Source organism: Pelodiscus sinensis, chromosome 2 (assembly GCF_052426305.1).
Source record: "Pelodiscus sinensis isolate ZL-2025 chromosome 2, ASM5242630v1, whole genome shotgun sequence".
NCBI lineage: Eukaryota > Metazoa > Chordata > Testudines > Trionychidae > Pelodiscus > Pelodiscus sinensis.
This window is the reverse complement of record NC_143053.1, coordinates 67,248,206-67,265,569: the sequence shown is the minus strand read 5'-3', so window position 1 is coordinate 67,265,569 and position 17,364 is coordinate 67,248,206. Positions and strand designations below refer to the sequence as shown.

Sequence of the window (17,364 nt, the reverse complement as noted above, 5' to 3'; positions counted from 1 at the left end):
TGTCGAAAAAGCAGTTCGCTTTTTCTATGTGCTTTCGCAGTGTGGATGCTCTCTTTTCAGAAGAAGTTTTTTTTGGAAGATCTCTTCTGGAAAAGCTTCTTCCAAAAGAAGCCTGCAGTTTAGAAATAGCCAGAGTCTCTCCACCTCTCTGTCTCCAGTCTCTTTACCTAGCTAGTCCCAGTTCCTTCCTGACACTGTGGAATCATAGAAATATAGGGCTGGGAGGAACTTCAAGAAGTCATCAGGTCCAGCCACTTATGCAGACAGACCTCATCTGAAGCCTATTTCACAATCTCCCACAGAAGCTTATTATGGAACTTCAGTACCTTTACATTTAGAAAGGATTTTTCCTAATATCTAACTTAAACCTCACTTGCTTCAGACTAAGCCCATTCCCACATTTCCTACCTTCAGTGGATATTGAGAACAGTTGTTCACCAACCTCTTTTTAACAGTCCTTTATATACTTGAAGACTGTTATCTGCATGCCTCCTGTCCTATCAGTCTTCTTTTGTCAACACTAAATATGCCCAGTTTGTTAACCTTTCCTCATAAGACAGGTTTTCAAAGACTTTATCGTTTTTGTTATTCTCTGGACTCTCTACAGTTTGTCCACATCTTTCCTACAGTGGGGTACCCACAAGTGGAGGCAGTACTCCAGCTGAGGCCTCACCAATACCAAGCAGAGCAGGACACTTATATCCCATGTCTTACGTATGACCTCCCGGTTAATAAATCTCAGAATGATATTCGCTATGTCACATTATTGATCCATTCAATTTATGATCCCCAGATTCTTTTTGGCAATATAACTCCCCAGCCAGTCATTGCCCTTTTTGCAGCTGTGCATTTGCATTTTCCTTCTGCACATAGTACTTTGCATAGGTCTTTCATCTTGTTTGGTTCAGAGCCATTCTCCAATATGTTATGGTCATTTTGAATTCTAATCTCGTCCTCCAAAATGCTTGCAATCCCTCCCAGCAGGGTGTAATTTTGAAAATACAATAAGCCTACTTTCCAATCCACTATCCAAGTTATTGATGAAACCACTGAACAGAGCTTGGCCCATGCAGCACCTGTGTGAGGCACCCTCCCCACTTCACAGCAAAGCAGTGATAGCTACTAGTTGAATATGATGTTCAACAATTTTTGCACCCACCTTTATAATAATACCATTTAGACTCCATGGCTACGTCTACACTGGCCCCTTTTCCGGAAGGGGCATGTTAATTTCACCTATCGTAGTAGGGAAATCCGCGGGGGATTTAAATATCCCCCGCGGCATTTAAATAAAAATGTCCGCCGCTTTTTTCCGGCTTTGAAGTAGGAATAAGAGCCTCCGGAAAAGGGCGCTTTTTCCGGAGGATCGGGGCCAGTGTAGACGCTCTTTTCCGGCTTTTTTAAAAGCCGGAAAAAAGCGGCGGACATTTTTATTTAAATGCCGCGGGGGATATTTAAATCCCCCGCGGATTTCCCTACTACGATAGGTGAAATTAACATGCCCCTTCCGGAAAAGGGGCCAGTGTAGATGTAGCCCCCTAGTCTCCCTTCCTTGCTCCCTCTTTCCCTGCTCCTACTGATTCCCAATTCCAGTCTCTTTGCCCAGCCAACTGCACTCCCCACGCCAGCTCCTCAACGGATCTCAGTCTCCTCCCCATTCCAACTGAGCGGCTTTCAGTTCCATTTCCCTCCTCAGCTCTTGATCCCAGACTCTTTGCCCAGTCGGTTGCAATTCCTCCCCTGGCAACCAGTCCCAGTCTCCTTGTACAGCAGGTCACAGTCTGAGCCTCTGCTCCCAAGGCTGAGTTTCCTTCTCTTCCCTGTCACACTTCAGTCCCAGTTTGCACTTCCCTAGGCTTCTTGTCCTCCTTCCCCTTCACAGGTCTGTGTTTTGTTCCTCTGCATTCAAACTAGACAGCTTCTTCCTCCACATTGCCTGAGCTTCCTGGGCATTCACTGAGCTCACAGGAGGGACAGGTTCCCTGTTTCTCATTTCAGGATCCTGGAGCCAGACCCAGCACAGCCTGCAGCTGCCCAGAATTGCAATGACAGGGAACTTCTTGGTCAGCCCCAGGCTGGAGCATGCTCACTGTGTACAAAATCTTCAGGGTGTGTAGCTACTAAAAAACCCACTAGTGCATCTTTACTGATCCTGCAGTTTTTCAAAGGCCTGTAATATGGCCAAATTGGGGCATGTTCTCATACAAGTTGCAAACAGCATCCCTCACCCTAAGGCATCCCCCTTAAGTCACTGCTCTAAAGAATAGGTGCATTAGAGCTTTGCAGATAAAATGTTAGCAGAATTCTCTAATATAGGTAAAAACAATGTATTTTTACCTAGCCTTGTTCTTAGAAATGGCTGAACATTTTGGCCGAGGCCTGGAAAATTTTAGCTCACATGATTAAAATGTGACAGGTATTCAGTCTTATAAAAGAACTATTGGACAACCTTAATAAATTATGCTTTCTATGAGGAGCCATAAAATATAACTTTATGTACTAGCCAAACTATTATGTAACTCTATATGCCTACCCTATTCTTTCAAATCACCAGGTGTCTGTCTGTTTATCTAATCTATCTGCCCTCATCATTGCAGTGGCTGGACACTTTATTCATCCTTGTCCCAGTTCCCTCTTCCACATGTTTAGGGCTTTCTGTGTTTGTTATTTATCTTTCCTGATGTCCTAATCTAAATTTAGATTGTAGGCATTTAGGGGCATGGACTTTGTATTTATTTTGTAAAATACAGTGTCTGTGGTCCTTTATGAGTGCTAAATAACAGTAATGTTTGTATATACCAAGAACCAAATAAGATTTTTAAATACAAAGCACAGGATTTTTTAAACACTAAAGGCAAAACTGTAGCCTAATACAAATCTTTTTCAGCCAGATCATGGCTCCTTTGAAGAAAGTTGGAGATCAATATGGGTGCAATACTCAGGTTGAAGAAATTTCCCAGTCAGGCATGAAGACAATGTAATGTAGAAGAGAGCATTATAGCTATTCAGAAAATTGTAATGTTACCTCTAAATACACTCTTTAATCACTGCTACGTTGTCTAACTTTTCTGGGACTAATTTTGTATTACTACATTTTTTTTTACAAATATTGTGCAAAAATAGTATACCAATTTTTCAAATATGAAGGGCCAAATTCTGGTCACTGATGGGAGCTTCTCTTGAGGTGAGGGAATTGTGGGGCTGGAACCAGGGTCTCTTTTGCTTTCTTTCATGTAGTGGTTGTGGTACAGAAAGGGAAGTAATGAATCCTTTAGCTTGTGGCTGTCATGAGGAAAGCTTTGTGAGTCTTACCAATTGAAGGCTCCTCTACAGTGTCAATCAAAGACACTTGTTTATCTTCACCAGAGGCACAGGAGTTTAATCTCATGAGTCTCAAATTCCAGTGATACACAGATGCAGCTTGTTGGCTGAAGTGATCATCATCCAAAGTAAGACTACACTAGATTTTAGGTGATTAGATTTAAAAGGAAGTCAACTCTATCACAATTTCAAGGCTACCCTTCAATTTAGACCCATCAGAAAATTATTTACTACTTATGAGTGCTCACATATTGACTATATATTGAGAAATAGATTTTAATAAACCAAAAGCTACTATAAACTATTGTGGGAAAGAGCCAAGTATAAATAACAGAATGTTGCCTGGAAAGGTGATCAGTACAATTACACTCATTAACATCTATTTGAGACTTAAATGATTATTTTAGTAAAGTTGTTTAAGTTAAGAAATGAGTATTTATTGCTGAAATGAGTCTGCAATACAAGCAAACCATGTCTGTGGGTATGTATTGTATAAGGTGGGATAAGCAAGTCTGAAACAGTATTTAATACTTGTTTAAACATTGAATGTATAGCATAGGAAGAAAATGCCACTCTGAAAAAATAACTGTGATATTTAATAATGCTATCTAGGAGCAGCCTTTCTTGTAGCTACCCCACTGAGCTAGTATGGAAAGCTTACTGTAGCCCGATTAAGTAAAGAAGCTTCAAATCAGATTATACCTTTGGTAGTAATTAGATGGAACAGTTACCATCTGGGGGCACAATAGTTTCTTTTTAAAACAAAATCAAATCATGGAATAGTGAAGCCACAACACAATGTAATCCTTCAGCATCTGCAGAAACAAAATAGAAGTTCAGTCAGTTTTATAATGTCGATTCTGGAACAGCAGAACTCTTTATGGATGCAGTCTGTACTGGTCTGGAAAGTGTTTATGAGGGAAGAATGCTGTGGGGAAGAAAACCATGGAATTATTTACAGTACAAAAGCTGAATGATAAGTAACTAGATTATAAACATTCAGCCCAGTTGCCTTGAAGCACAAAGAAAAGGAGATTTGATCATTTGACAACTGTACACAACTAAGAGAGACAATGAATGTTGGGGAAAACTTCCATACACTGAGATCTGTAAGAGTGTGGTAGGGTCTCCCAAGGTAAGTGGTGGAATCTGAATCTCTGAGGACATTTACAGCTAAAAACTAGAAAAATATACTTGGGAGGGAATACTGCCAGGGAGATGGAGTGAATTACCTAGGAGATTTTTCCATCTTTGACTTCTGAGTCTGTAACAGCATTGCTAGGGATATGGATGTGGGTAAGAAAATTCACATTAGAAATAAATATTATAACAACAAAGGGAATAAAAAAATAGTGAGTGGACTTGCTGAGTGAAATGCTAGATTGTCTGCTTTGACCAATGACTACCTCAGATAAACCCAGTCATGGATTAGCATTAGCCCAGATTAAGCAAATTGATTGTGATGTTTTTATAGCAAGGCTTCCTTAGGATAAGACTGAAGATGTTCATTTCATATAGCATGGTCAATTGTACCTACAATAATATACATCTTTGAAAACAAGATGATTATCCTTTTATTTACATAGGATGCAACTGTGGGTGAGTAGTATTAAATGTTATAATACAAAAATTAACTACTGTGAAAAATGGTTACTTTCTCTAGCTTTGAATATACTGCTTAAATTTAATCTCTCCCTTTAAAGCATAGAAACAGTGGTGTAGTTTCTTAAATTGAAAGAGGTGTTGACTGTGAAAACAAAGGGCCAGAGTTCTGTTTTGTCTTTTAGCAGAGTAGCATTATTTATAAAATGGAGATGTATATGATATAAACAGAAATTTGTGGTTATACAAAGGCAACTGTTACTTAACAAGTCACATGGAACATTTTCAAACTATAAAAACTCTAAACTAAGCTACAATGAAAATATTATAGTGGTAAAACTATGACCTCTGATGTGAAATAAGGTCTTATACAATATGTTGATTATCCACTTTTTGAAATTGTGTAAGATGCATAAAAACCCTTCTGTTATTGTCTAAACATTTTTTATTAGCTTTGATTGCTAACACATGTACAAACTAAAAACATGCAATATACTGAATGCAATAATGATTCAGTTCTAAAGTACTTTGGAATATATGATAATTATTGTAGTATTTTTACATTTCATGAGAGAAGATCTGATCTGCTAGTCAATTACTCTTCTGTGTGTGTAATTACTTCATAATAGTTGATTATTGGTATTTGTCTTTATGCTTTAATTTGTGGTTGTTTTTGGATTATACATTTCTAGTGTCTAGGTATAAACGTTATTTCTATTGAAGACCCTGATCAGTTTCCAAAACAGTAATTTTCCTAAGAATTTCTGTATCAACTTGTAATGATGTCAAAACAGCATATTTTAAAAGCTGTTGTGAGTAGCCTTTGGAAACTTCAAAAGAAATACTGCCACCTGAATTAATTTTGTAGTTGTTTTAATAGTTAAGAGATTGGGGCAAAATCCCCTCAACCCAAATAATTTTACTTTATGGAAGTGGTATGCAGAGAGAGTGAGGAGGTAAAACCCACTCAGTATAACCTGAGACCAACATGCTGCCATGACACTTTCATCCATTTATCAAGTCTTCTATTCCACATGTGGTGGAATAGTAACCTGAGCTTGTGTGCGCTGGTTGAGTGGGGTGAGGTAGTGGGGTTATTGGGGGATGCCTATGAGCCATGCTGCCCCTGAGTGTCTTGTTGTATGTGCATTTTTTCCTGCAAGCCAGAGGGGCAAAGCTTATGCTACTATGAGCAATGTTAACTCCCAAGAGCATTTCCCCTGAAAAAGTTCCTGTGTTCATAGGAATGCACGGTTTATAAAATGGCTACTCCCCAGTTACATTGCCAGCCTTAATTACTCTGCCACCCATGAAATGATATTGGCAAGCATCAGGAAAGCATCTAATGTTAGCTGCATCACATCCTCTATTTAAGACCCTCGCTTGCTTCCCCGCCTCCCTCCGTGCTGCCCTAAACAGGGAAACACAGGGCCTGCAGAATCAGTAAGAACATTTTAATTTAAAAATTGCATCAGACTCTCCTGATCAGATTTTTATGAAGCCTGCAACAGCTTTGAATTTGAATACCAATATTTTCAAACTTGGGTGCCTGCTGTTGGATACTGCAATCTAGTTTGAGGCAGCTGATGAATGGGCCTGATTTACAGTATGTAACTGGTGAAATATTTTCTTTAAAACAGGGCACTTTTCCCCGTTTCATTAAGAAAAATGTTTAATAGCTGAAGGAGGTAGCATGTTCTTCCATTCAATCTGCCATCTGCCTCCAAATGGCACAGTCAGAATTTCATTTAGGCTTTTATTTTATTTTATTTTTAGAAAACAAATGAGTCCACAAATGTGATATATACCTTTTTGTGAAAAGTGTGTTTGAAAAGGACATTGGTTTTGGTAGAGAGATCTTTTCTTCAGGCTGATTAGTTTATAAACCAGGTTTTTTCCAGTGTTTTTTCCAGTGTATGTTGTGGCCAGGGCGAGCCAACTATTAGAATAAAATACTGTTATTAAGGGATTGTAACTCAATTAACTGAGTGTAGAGCAAGGACATGTGGATGATGCACAAGGGGAACAGTCCCTTGTTTACATTGCTCTCAGAAATAGAATATTGCTTAGATTACCAGAATTGTAAAGCTCATTTTAAAGTTTTAGTGACTGAAAACTGCCATTTTTAATTAAAGGCACTGGAAATGGCTTTGTCTTTATCAAGGATTACACTAATTTAAGCCTTTTTCTCCTAGGAAAAAATAATTTCACATTTGACCAACAAGATTTCAATCGGCACAAATGCAAATATTGAAATGGTTGAGTTATGTATCATGAAAGGCAAAGCTTACAATAGAAAATCAAATGGCCTGTCACAATTTATAAAGTAGACTGTTAACTATAACCACCAAAACATGACTTAAAACATTAAACTGATGTCAATGAAAGTGCAGTAAATCAGGGATAGTAGCATCTCTGCAATGGAGTTGCACTGGTGTAAAACATATACATTTGAGATCAAAATAAAATTTATTGCCTTTCAGTTTCTGTTTACCTTTGACTGAATTATGGCTCATTTCTCTGTATAAACTCTCCCCTCCCCATGTAGATTTTTCTAATACTTCATGTGTGAAATGTTATTACATTCATCCTTAAAAAAAGAAAGCCTCTAATTACTATTCGAGTCTGACAAAGTGCCTTGTTCTAAAGAAAGTGCTGTTGTACCAAAACGATAAGAGATGAAATTATATTGGAGAGTTCTGAGAGTATTTGAAAGTAAAGCTACGCTAACTTAATCCTACAGCACTGGTGTTTTTGTGGAATTTAGAGATAACAGTTTGGACCCATTTAAGTCAGTGATTTTTGGCAAGATTTTTCTTACACATTTGCCTTTTGCATCTTTCAGAATGAGGACTACATTGTTACTGCACTTGTGAGAAAATTTTTACATCCGTCTCCTCCTGCTTCCAGACTGCAGTCAAAATGAGTGAGACGCCATCCACCAATTACTCAATGCTTCAGCCAAACTCCTCAGAGAGTGAACAGACCTTATCTACTCGCCACTTTAATGTCACTGAACCTGTTGTGGCCAAACGAATCTGTTTCTATAAGAGTGGAGACCCTCAGTTTAATGGGATCAAAATGGTCATTAATAATCGATCTTTCAAAACATTTGATGCCTTGCTGGATAACTTGTCCAAAAGAGTCCCAATACCATTTGGGGTGAGGAATATTAGTACACCGCGCGGGATACACAGCATCACCAACCTGGAGGACCTTGAAGATGGAAAGTCTTATATTTGTTCCCATCAGAAGAAAATCAAGCCCATCAATTTGGAACGGGCCAGTAAGAAACCATTGCCCTGGCAGATCAGCAGACCTGTTAGTGCTCATCGCCGAGCTGTGCGGTTAGCCAGGGAGAAAGAAGATGGCATTGTTCAGGAAGACAGAGCAGTCAAAATTAGAAGCCCTAAAAAGCTGCTTGTTTTCAAAAATGGTGACATAAGAAACAGGTGCACAATAGTTCTGGATAAGAAGCACATGCAAAATTTTGAAACCTTTCTGGATTACATAAGTGAGTTAATGCAGTATCCAGTTGTGAAGTTATACACTACTGATGGCAGGAAGGTGAGAATAAACAGTGGCATCAGATATGCTTTTCAGAATGTTTACTTTAATATTACCAGTGAAATCAAATGATTAGGTTGGGTTTTTATGGCTGGCTACCACTCTGATCAATTTAAGGTCCCCTATGCCCTGACCATCTGCTGCCTTCCTTTTGGACCTGTCTCTGTACAGCTATTGACCTTCAAAAAAGTTTGTTAGTTTTGCTGAAGCATGTACACTCATCTTAGGTCTATAGTAACTGAAATGAGGGAATTTTAATTCTAGATTTCCATGGAAGTCCACCAGTCTTCTCTTAAACCACTTCCTTCTCTGTGTCCTCTAATGACTGCATTTCCTGAACAAGATGCTTTTCTAGTCCTTTCTCATTTTTGCCTTCAAATATGTCCACTCATCCAATCTCATGTTACCCTTCCATAACCCTGCACCACAATTAGCACATACATTAAGCAGAGCTTCTTTGGTACTCTGCTTCTAATCTCTTAAGTGATGTTGGTTCATTAATGCAGCAGAACAAATTCCTGAACTTACCCATCCCATAGAAGTTGAACATCTTCACTATGATGTATTCAAGTTGGCAGAGCCTAAGTTCAGCATAGGGTACTTAAGAAACTAGCTGAAGAATCAGAGAACCATTATCAATTATCTTTAAGAACTCCCAGAGAACTATGAGGTCCCAGAGTAATGGAGAAAGGCAAACATGTTACCTATCTTTAAAAGGGAAACAAAAAAGGACTAAAGAAATTACACACCAATCACCTTAACTTCAATAGCTAGGAAGATTCTAGAATAAATTATTAAATAATCAGTTTATAACCATCTAGAAGATAATAATGATATAATTGGTAACCACATGATTTTGTCAAGATGAAATCATGCCAGTTCCACCTAATTTCCTTCTTTGACAGGCTTCCTACCCTAGTGGATGGGAGTAGAGGGAAGAAGCTGTAGGTGTGACATAGGTTGATTTTAGTAAGGCTTTTGACACAGTCCCACATAAGAGAATGTTGTCTAGATTAAATTACTGTAAGGCGTGTGCACAACTTGTTGAAAATCAGACTTTGAGAGTAGTTATTAATGGTTTGCTGTCAAACTGGGAAGATGACTGTAGTAAGGGGTACTACATGCATTTGTTCTGGGTCCGAAATATTAATGACTTGAATAATGAAGTGGAGAGTATGCTTATAAAATTTGCAGATCCATCCGGTTTGTGAGGAGTTCCAACATCTTTGGAAGATAGGATTAGAATTCAACATGACCTTGATAAATTGATCTGAAATTAAATAGACTACAGGCAGTCCCCAGGTTACGTACAAGATAGGGACTGTAGGTTTGTTCTTAAGTTGAATCTGTATGTAAGTCGGAACTGGCGTCCAGATTCAGCCGCTGCTGAAACTGACCGCCAGTTCTGACTTACATACAGATTCAACTTAAGAACCCCAAGCATCCCCAAGTCAGCTGCTGCTGAAACTGATCAGGGCTGATTCCAGGAAGCCTGGGGCAGAGCAACTCTGCCTCGGGCTTCCTGAAGTCAGCGCTGGTCAGTTTCAGCAGCAGCTGACTTGGGGACGCCTGGGGCAGAGCAGCTGGGGTGCTGCTGGGTTGCTCCAGTAGCACCGCTCCTCGGCACTACTGGACCAACCCAGCAGCACCCCAGCTGCTCTGCCCCAGGCATCCTGATTCAGCCGCTGCTGAAACTGACCAGCAGCAGCTGAATCAGGACGCCTGGGGCAGAGCAGCTCGGGTGCTGCCGGGTTGGTCCAGTAGTGCCCAGAGCGGGCGCTGCGGGACCAACCGGCAGCGCCCCAGCTGCTCTGCCCCAGGGTCCACAACAAAAGCCTGGTCTGCTGGGGGGGGGGAGGCACACTAGCTGCGCCCCCCCCCCAGCAGACCAGGGACACGGGGAGCAAAGCCGCAGTGGCAGCGGGGTGCCGCGCCTCTGAGGTTTTGCTCTGGCAAAGCCTCAGAGGCGCGGGATGGCGCCGCGGCTGGGGCTTCGCTCCCGGTGCCCCTGGTCTGCTGGAGACCGTCTCCAGCAGACCAGGGGCACCGTGAGCGAAGCCACAGCAGCGGCAGGTTCCCGCGTTTCTGAGGCTTTGCCAGAGCAAAGCCTCAGAGGAGCGGCACCCCGCTGCCACTGCGGCTTTGCTCCCCGTGTCCCTGGTCTGCTGGGGGGGGGGCGCAGCTAGTGTGCCCCCCCACCCCAGCAGACCAGGCTTTTGTTGCCGGACCCTGGGGCAGAGCAAAGCCTCAGAAGCGCGGGAACCCGCCGCTGCTGCGGCTTCGCTCACGGTGCCCCTGGTCTGCTGGAGACTGTCTCTAGCAGACCAGGGGCACCGGGAGCAGCTTTTCTCGCCCCGGAGGTCGAGGTGGCGGATCGCTGCCTGTGAGCTTCGGGGCAAGAAAGCCCCGTTCATAAGTGCGGATCTGACATAAGTCGGATCCGCGTAAGTCGGGGACTGCTTGTAATTCACAAGAATAGAATAGGGGAGAACCGACAAGGCAATAGAAGTGCTGGTAATGATCTGGGGATTATAGTGGATCGCAGATACAAATGGGCAACAAAATTGGGTGATAAAATTGCAAAAAAGGCTAATATAATTCTGGGGTGTATCAACAGAAGTGTCATATGTAAGACGTGGAAGGTAATTGTCTTCCTATGCTTGACACTTGTGAGACCTCATTTGAAGCAGTTTTCCCAGTTTTGGTTGCTACACTTTGAGAAAGATGGGAATGAATTGGAGAGAGTACAGAAGAGAGCAAGGAAAATGATAAAAGGTCTAGAAATTTGATTACGAGGAAAGGTTAAAAGAAACTGGGTATATTTAATATTTAGAACAGATGACTGACCAGGGGACCTGAGCAGTCTTCAGATATGTTAAGGGTTGTTATAAGGAGTGTTATTCTCCATGACTCTTGCAGGTAAGAGAAAGAGTAATGGGCTAAATGTACAGCAAGGAAGATTTAGGTCATGTATTGTGAAAGACCTGTGTAGCAGTAAAGATACTCAAGTACTGGCATAGACTTCCAAGGGAGATATTGGAATCCCTATTATTAGAGATTTTAAAGAAGGGGTTAGACAAACACCTGTCAGGGATGATGAAGGTTTACTTGATTCTGTCTGTTGAAGTCCCTTCCAAACTTACATTTTGTGATTCCCTGACAATGTAATTGCTAATGTAGAAGCAAAACATTTATACTCAAAATTCTAAATCAGATTTCCTGGATGACAACCACATTACTGAGAAAAGCTCATAATGCCATAAACTAAGTAACCTTGATTTTTAGCTCTAGCTCTCTATATTTTTAATGTTCAAAGTATGCAATTGCTATACACAACATTTAACAGTATGTTGTTCATCATGCGTGAATTATGGATGTAAAACCTCAAATACGGTTATTTTGCATCTTATAAATCACCCATCCAATCCTAGCCCACAAAGGCTGAACATGGCAGAAACAACAGGCCTGATTCTCCTATGAGCAGTAACTTCATTAAATAAAATGGATTTTCTTCTGAATTACACCAGTATAACTGAAAGGGGAATCACACTCAGCTCAGCTGAAAACCCATGCAGGGTGAATTTGCATCTTTCACCTTCCATATGGTGAAGATGTGATTTCGTAGAATGCTAGAACTGGAAGGGACCTTGAGAGATCACCAAGTCTAGTCCCCTGCCCTCATGTCTGGACCAAGCACCGTCTAGATCATCCCTGATAGATGTCTATCCAACCTGCTCTTAAACATCTCCAGAGATGGAGATTCCACAACCTCCCTAGGCAATTTATTCCTGTGTTATCCACCCTGACAGGAAGTTTTTCCTAATGTCCAATGTAAACCTCCCTTGCTGCAATTTAAGCCCATGGCTTCTTGTTCTATCCTGAGAGGCCAAGGAGAACAATTTTTCTTCTTCCTCCTTCTGTATTTCATTTCCACAAATAGACATGAAAGCGAGAAAAGGGGCATGTTATTTACATGCTAGCACAGCACAATCTATGAGGCTCAAATTGTAATGGGAGAAGCAGCAAATCAGGTCCATTACTAATTCTGTATACTTGACAGTATGCAGCACAGACCTACCTATACTAGAGCCCCTTAATATATGAAGATTCTTCCCTTCACTGACTCACACATTCTCACTCTCCCTGACTCATTTCATTGCTGTTGGTTGTCTCTATATTGAGATGAATACAAACCTCAGTTCTAAACTTTTGAACTTCAGGGAAATATTTATCTAGATCCAAACTTTGCATCTCAGTGTCATCTTTTAATATAGTTACATACTCACTCACAAAGACACAGGAATTGCATTACCCAATGTTGAAATAAATTCTATCTGGAATAGATTTCAGCCTTTGTAAAAGTCTGCTGCAATGCTATATAACTATAGGATAGAAAATAAAACGTATAAAAACCTATGCGGAAAAAATAAACCTGTTATATTATTACTAGTTGTTACTGATGCAGAGAACTTGATTTGCTGCTGTTCTTCTCCAGGTTCCTAGCCTTCAGTCTTTGATCTTGTGTTCTGGAGCTATTGTGGCAGCTGGGAGAGAGCCATTTAAACCAGGAAACTATGATCCTCACAGATATTCACTACCTGCTAAATTGCCAGGACTCTCCAATCGCGTGTACCCCAAAGCAAATGACAAATCAGAGAGCGGAAATAGTAAGTTCCTTTAATTATTTTGTAATTTCTCAAGTAATTTATCTCTTTCACACTTTTTAATGTAAAAAAAAAATTAGCAATCTAATCAGGATCAAGGGTGTTCAAGAATACAAGCTGAAACAAAAGTATTTATTTTGTCCTCAGATTTCCTCAGGAGGCATGAGAGAGATCAAAACATTAATTTTCTATTTAGAATTCAAGTTTCTGTTAAAAATACAGCTGGCTTATGTATTGCCTTTCGAATAGAGTTATTTGAATTTTATGTAAAGCTATAAAGGCTTATTTTAAAATGCACTTATTGTAGTTAATCTATCCACGTTTTCCTTTGTGCGTACTACAGCCTGGGTAAAAGAGAACAAACACACTGTTTGATACAGAGAACAAATGCAAGGTTCCTTTTTAGCTGAACTTTTGGATGGTATTATAGCTAAGCAAATGTATTATCAAGCAATGTTCAGATCTTAGCTCACTAAATGAATGTAGATATCTTGTCATATCCTTAATTCCATATACAGGCAGTCCCCGGGTTACGTACAAGATAGGGACTGTAGGTTTGTTCTTAAGTTGAATCTGTATGTAAGTCAGAACTGGCGTCCAGATTCAGACACTGCTGAAACTGACCGCCAGTTCTGACTTACATACAGAATCAACTTAAGAACCCCAGGCGTCCCCAAGTCAGCTGCTGCTGAAACTGATCAGCAGCTGATTCCAGGAAGCCCGGGGCAGAGCAACTCTGCCTGGGGCTTCCTGTAGTCAGCGCTGGTCAGTTTCAGCAGAAGCTGACTTGGGGAGCCTGGGGCAGAGCAGCTGGGGTGCTGCTGGGTTGCTCCAGTAGCGCCGCTCCTGGGTGCTACTGGACCAACCTAGCAGCACCCCATCTGCTCTGCCCCAGGGTCCTGATTCAGCCGCTGCTGAAACTGACCAGCAGCGGCTGAATCAGGACCTGGGGCAGAGCAGCTGGGGTGCTGCCGGGTTGGTCCAGTAGTGCCCAGAGCGGGCGCTGCAGGACCAATCGGCAGCGCCCCAGCTGCTCTGCCCCAGAGTCCAAAACAAAAGCCTGGTCTGCTGGGGGGGGGGGGGGGAGCACACTAGCTGCGCCCCCCCCCCTCCCCAGCAGACCAGGGACACGGGGAGCAGAGCCTCTGAGGCTTTGCTCTGGCAAAGCCTCAGAGGGAGGAACCCCGCCGCGGCTGCGGCTTCAATCTGGGTGCCTGTGGTCTGCTGGGGACCGTCCCCAGCAGACCACAGGCTCCCGGACTGAAGCCGCAGCCGCGGGGGGGTCCCGCGCCTCTGAGGCTTTGCCAGAGCAAAGCCTCAGAGGCACGGGACCCCCCCGCGGCTGTGGCTTCAGTGCGGGAGCCTGTGGTCTGCTGGGGACGGTCCCCAGCAGACCTCAGGCACCCAGATTGAAGCGGCAGCAGCGGCGGTTCCCCCGCGCCTCTGAGGCTTTGCTCTGGCAAAGCCTCAGAAGCGCGGGAACCCGCCCGGTGCCCCTGGTCTGCTGGAGACGGTCTCCAGCAGACCAGGGGCACCGGAGCAGCTTACGAACGGGGCTTTCTCGCCCCGACTTCCGGGGCGAGAAAGCCCCGTTCTTAAGTGCGGATCCGACGTAAGTCGGATCCGCGTAAGTCAGGGACTGCCTGTATGCCCTTACCTAACTAAAGCAAACTTGGAAAAGCAAGGAAATAAGCATTTAATTCATTCAGTATTCAGCTGCATTCTGTTGGTTTGTTTCTATTTGTTTATTGTTTGTTTCTATCTCTTGTGTGAGGTACACTGTCAGATTGTCCTGCTGCCTTAGTATCTGAGCAAGTTGCAATCTTTAATATTTATCCACACAACACCCAAGAATGATAGAGAACCACTATTCTCCACATTGAACAGACATGAAGCTGTTTCTCCGAAAGACTAAAATTTACATTTTTAAAAGTGACCAGTGAATTTTGGGTGCCCAAGCTGAGACACCTAAGAGAGAGCTGATTTTCAGAAAAGTACAGAGCACCCATCCTCTATATTTCAGAACTCTCTGGGCACAAGGCACTCTTAAAAATGTAGGCTATGACAATTTCCCAAGATCACACAGGAACTCTAGAGTAAACAGGGATTTGAAATTAAAATCTCCTGACCCTCAGCTAGAGCTCACAACAGGACATTGTATTCCTCACATTCTTATGGTTGAGACTTATTTCTCAGGAGTCTTTGGGTAAAGTTACCTCTGTGAATGGGTGATTTCCCATTGGCGCCTCATGGGATTTGGAGGAAGAGTATTTTGTGAGGGGAGTTGAGGTCTGTCTGGAGTGCCTAAGATGTATGTGGGAACACAGTACTTCTGTGCCAAAACATTATCTTGTCTACGGTTTCCTGACATGGTTGTCTCTGCTTCTTGGTTCATTAAGACACCAGCACCATAGTGTTAGATACCACAGGAAGCAGTGATGGAAGAGCTAATTTTTCTCTGTTAATTTTTAAAGTGCTGCTGCTTTGCTGTGCTTAGGAGCCTAGACAAGATCAAGTGCCAACCACTCTGCACGGAGACACTATGCTCCCATTCATCTCTAGGTCCCACTCCCTCACCAGTGCCCCTTCTCAATATTCCATGTCCCTAAGTTGTCTCTCTTTAGTTTTTCCCAGCTTCCACCCTAATAGTTCACCCTGATGTTTTTTGTACCACATGTCTTGTCTTCCCAGTCACCAGGCTTTGTGTACAGCAATTGCTGATGAATTAAGAGAACAAGTAGGAAAATTCTGAGGAAAATAAAATGTCTACAAAAATAAAGGTTGTCAATGAATTTTTCTCTTCCATCTAAATTTTGCCTACAATCATGGCCAGGATGGCAGTATTAAAATATGAGAGTAGCTGACAGATCTGTATAGTTTGATCAGCTAATATTGGGAAATTGCAGTTAAATAAAGAGGAATAACTATGTATTTTACTTTACAATTTCAAAACTCTCCTATGTTGGAGAGACGCTCGGGTTATATGAGTATGAAGTTCAGAGTTTTGAGGGTCTTTTTTTCCCCATTCCATTTCCAGAGGCTAGCAAATATGAGGTTTTCATTTAGGGTACGTCTAAACTACATGGCTCCGTCGACGGAGCCATGTAGATTAGTTGTTTTGGCAAAGGCAAATGAAGCCGCGATTTAAATGATCACGGCTTCATTTCAATTTACATAGTCTCCTATAGACAACCACCTAACCTCAAGATGATTCTTACCAACAACCACAGGACATACCACACTAATACCAACCCTGGTACCTTCCCTTGCAACAAACCCTGTTGCCAGCTTTGTCCACATATTCATTCTGCTGATACCATTATTGGACCTAACCAAGTGAGTCATAAGATCAAGAACACATATTCCTGCGCATCCAGAAATATAATTTATGCTATCATGTGCCGAAAGTGTCTGTCTGCTATGTACATTGGACAAACATCTCAGACACTTCGCCAAAGGATTAATGCCCACAAAACAGATATCAGACAAGATCACAAAGAAAAAACAGTTTCTTGCCATTTCAACCAGAAAGGACACCTGCATTCTGCTACAAAGACCTTTTACATCTGCACTTGAAAGGGAATCCTCTGAACTGTCATTCATGTTAAAATTTGACACTCTCCGAGAAGGAATGAACAAAGACTCTAACTATCTTACCCATTACCAAGATAGCTTCCCCAATTATCACCTCTAATACCATTAGCTCACAGACAACTAATTCTCCCCACCTCTAATATAATTAATTCACAGACACTTACCTTCCTTCCTTCCCCCCCTCCCCCCCCCCCCGCATCCCTCTCCTGTTCTGAAATGCGATTTGTCCTTTTCATATGTGTTCATTTTTTTTTAATTGTATCCTTTGGTATACATGGTTGTGACTATTTTCTTCCACTACTTGATCTGAGGAAGTGGGTCTGGCCCACGAAAGCTCATCATCTAATAAACCATCTTGTTAGTCTTTAAAGTGCTACATAGTCCTGTATTTTGCTTCAGTTTGGATAAGCGATTCTCAGCACCCTCACTATACAAATTGTTCCAGCACCCTTGTGTCACTATCAAGTTATTACCAAGTAATAAAAATGTACTTTAGAAAGACTTAATTCTGTTCAGACAAGCACATCAAAGACTGATTTGACTTCCATGGCCCAGGTACTAGAGAACTATAGCATATAGTTCACTTTGTAACTTCATGATGTGAATTAAAATGCAT

General features: G+C 41.8%; 1 protein-coding gene across 2 annotated transcripts in view; it reads left to right on the top strand.

Annotated features, from left to right (window-relative positions):
- Positions 1–17,364, top strand: part of RP1 (RP1 axonemal microtubule associated) — a 325,691-nt gene that overhangs the window by 26,513 nt on the left and 281,814 nt on the right. For both annotated transcript variants that reach the window (XM_075920696.2, XM_025183398.3), the window contains 2 exons: positions 7,769–8,490; positions 12,986–13,157. In XM_075920696.2, the coding sequence (XP_075776811.2) occupies positions 7,846–8,490; positions 12,986–13,157 (817 nt within the window). In that variant the 5' untranslated portion in view covers positions 7,769–7,845. The remainder of the gene's footprint in view (positions 1–7,768; positions 8,491–12,985; positions 13,158–17,364) is intronic.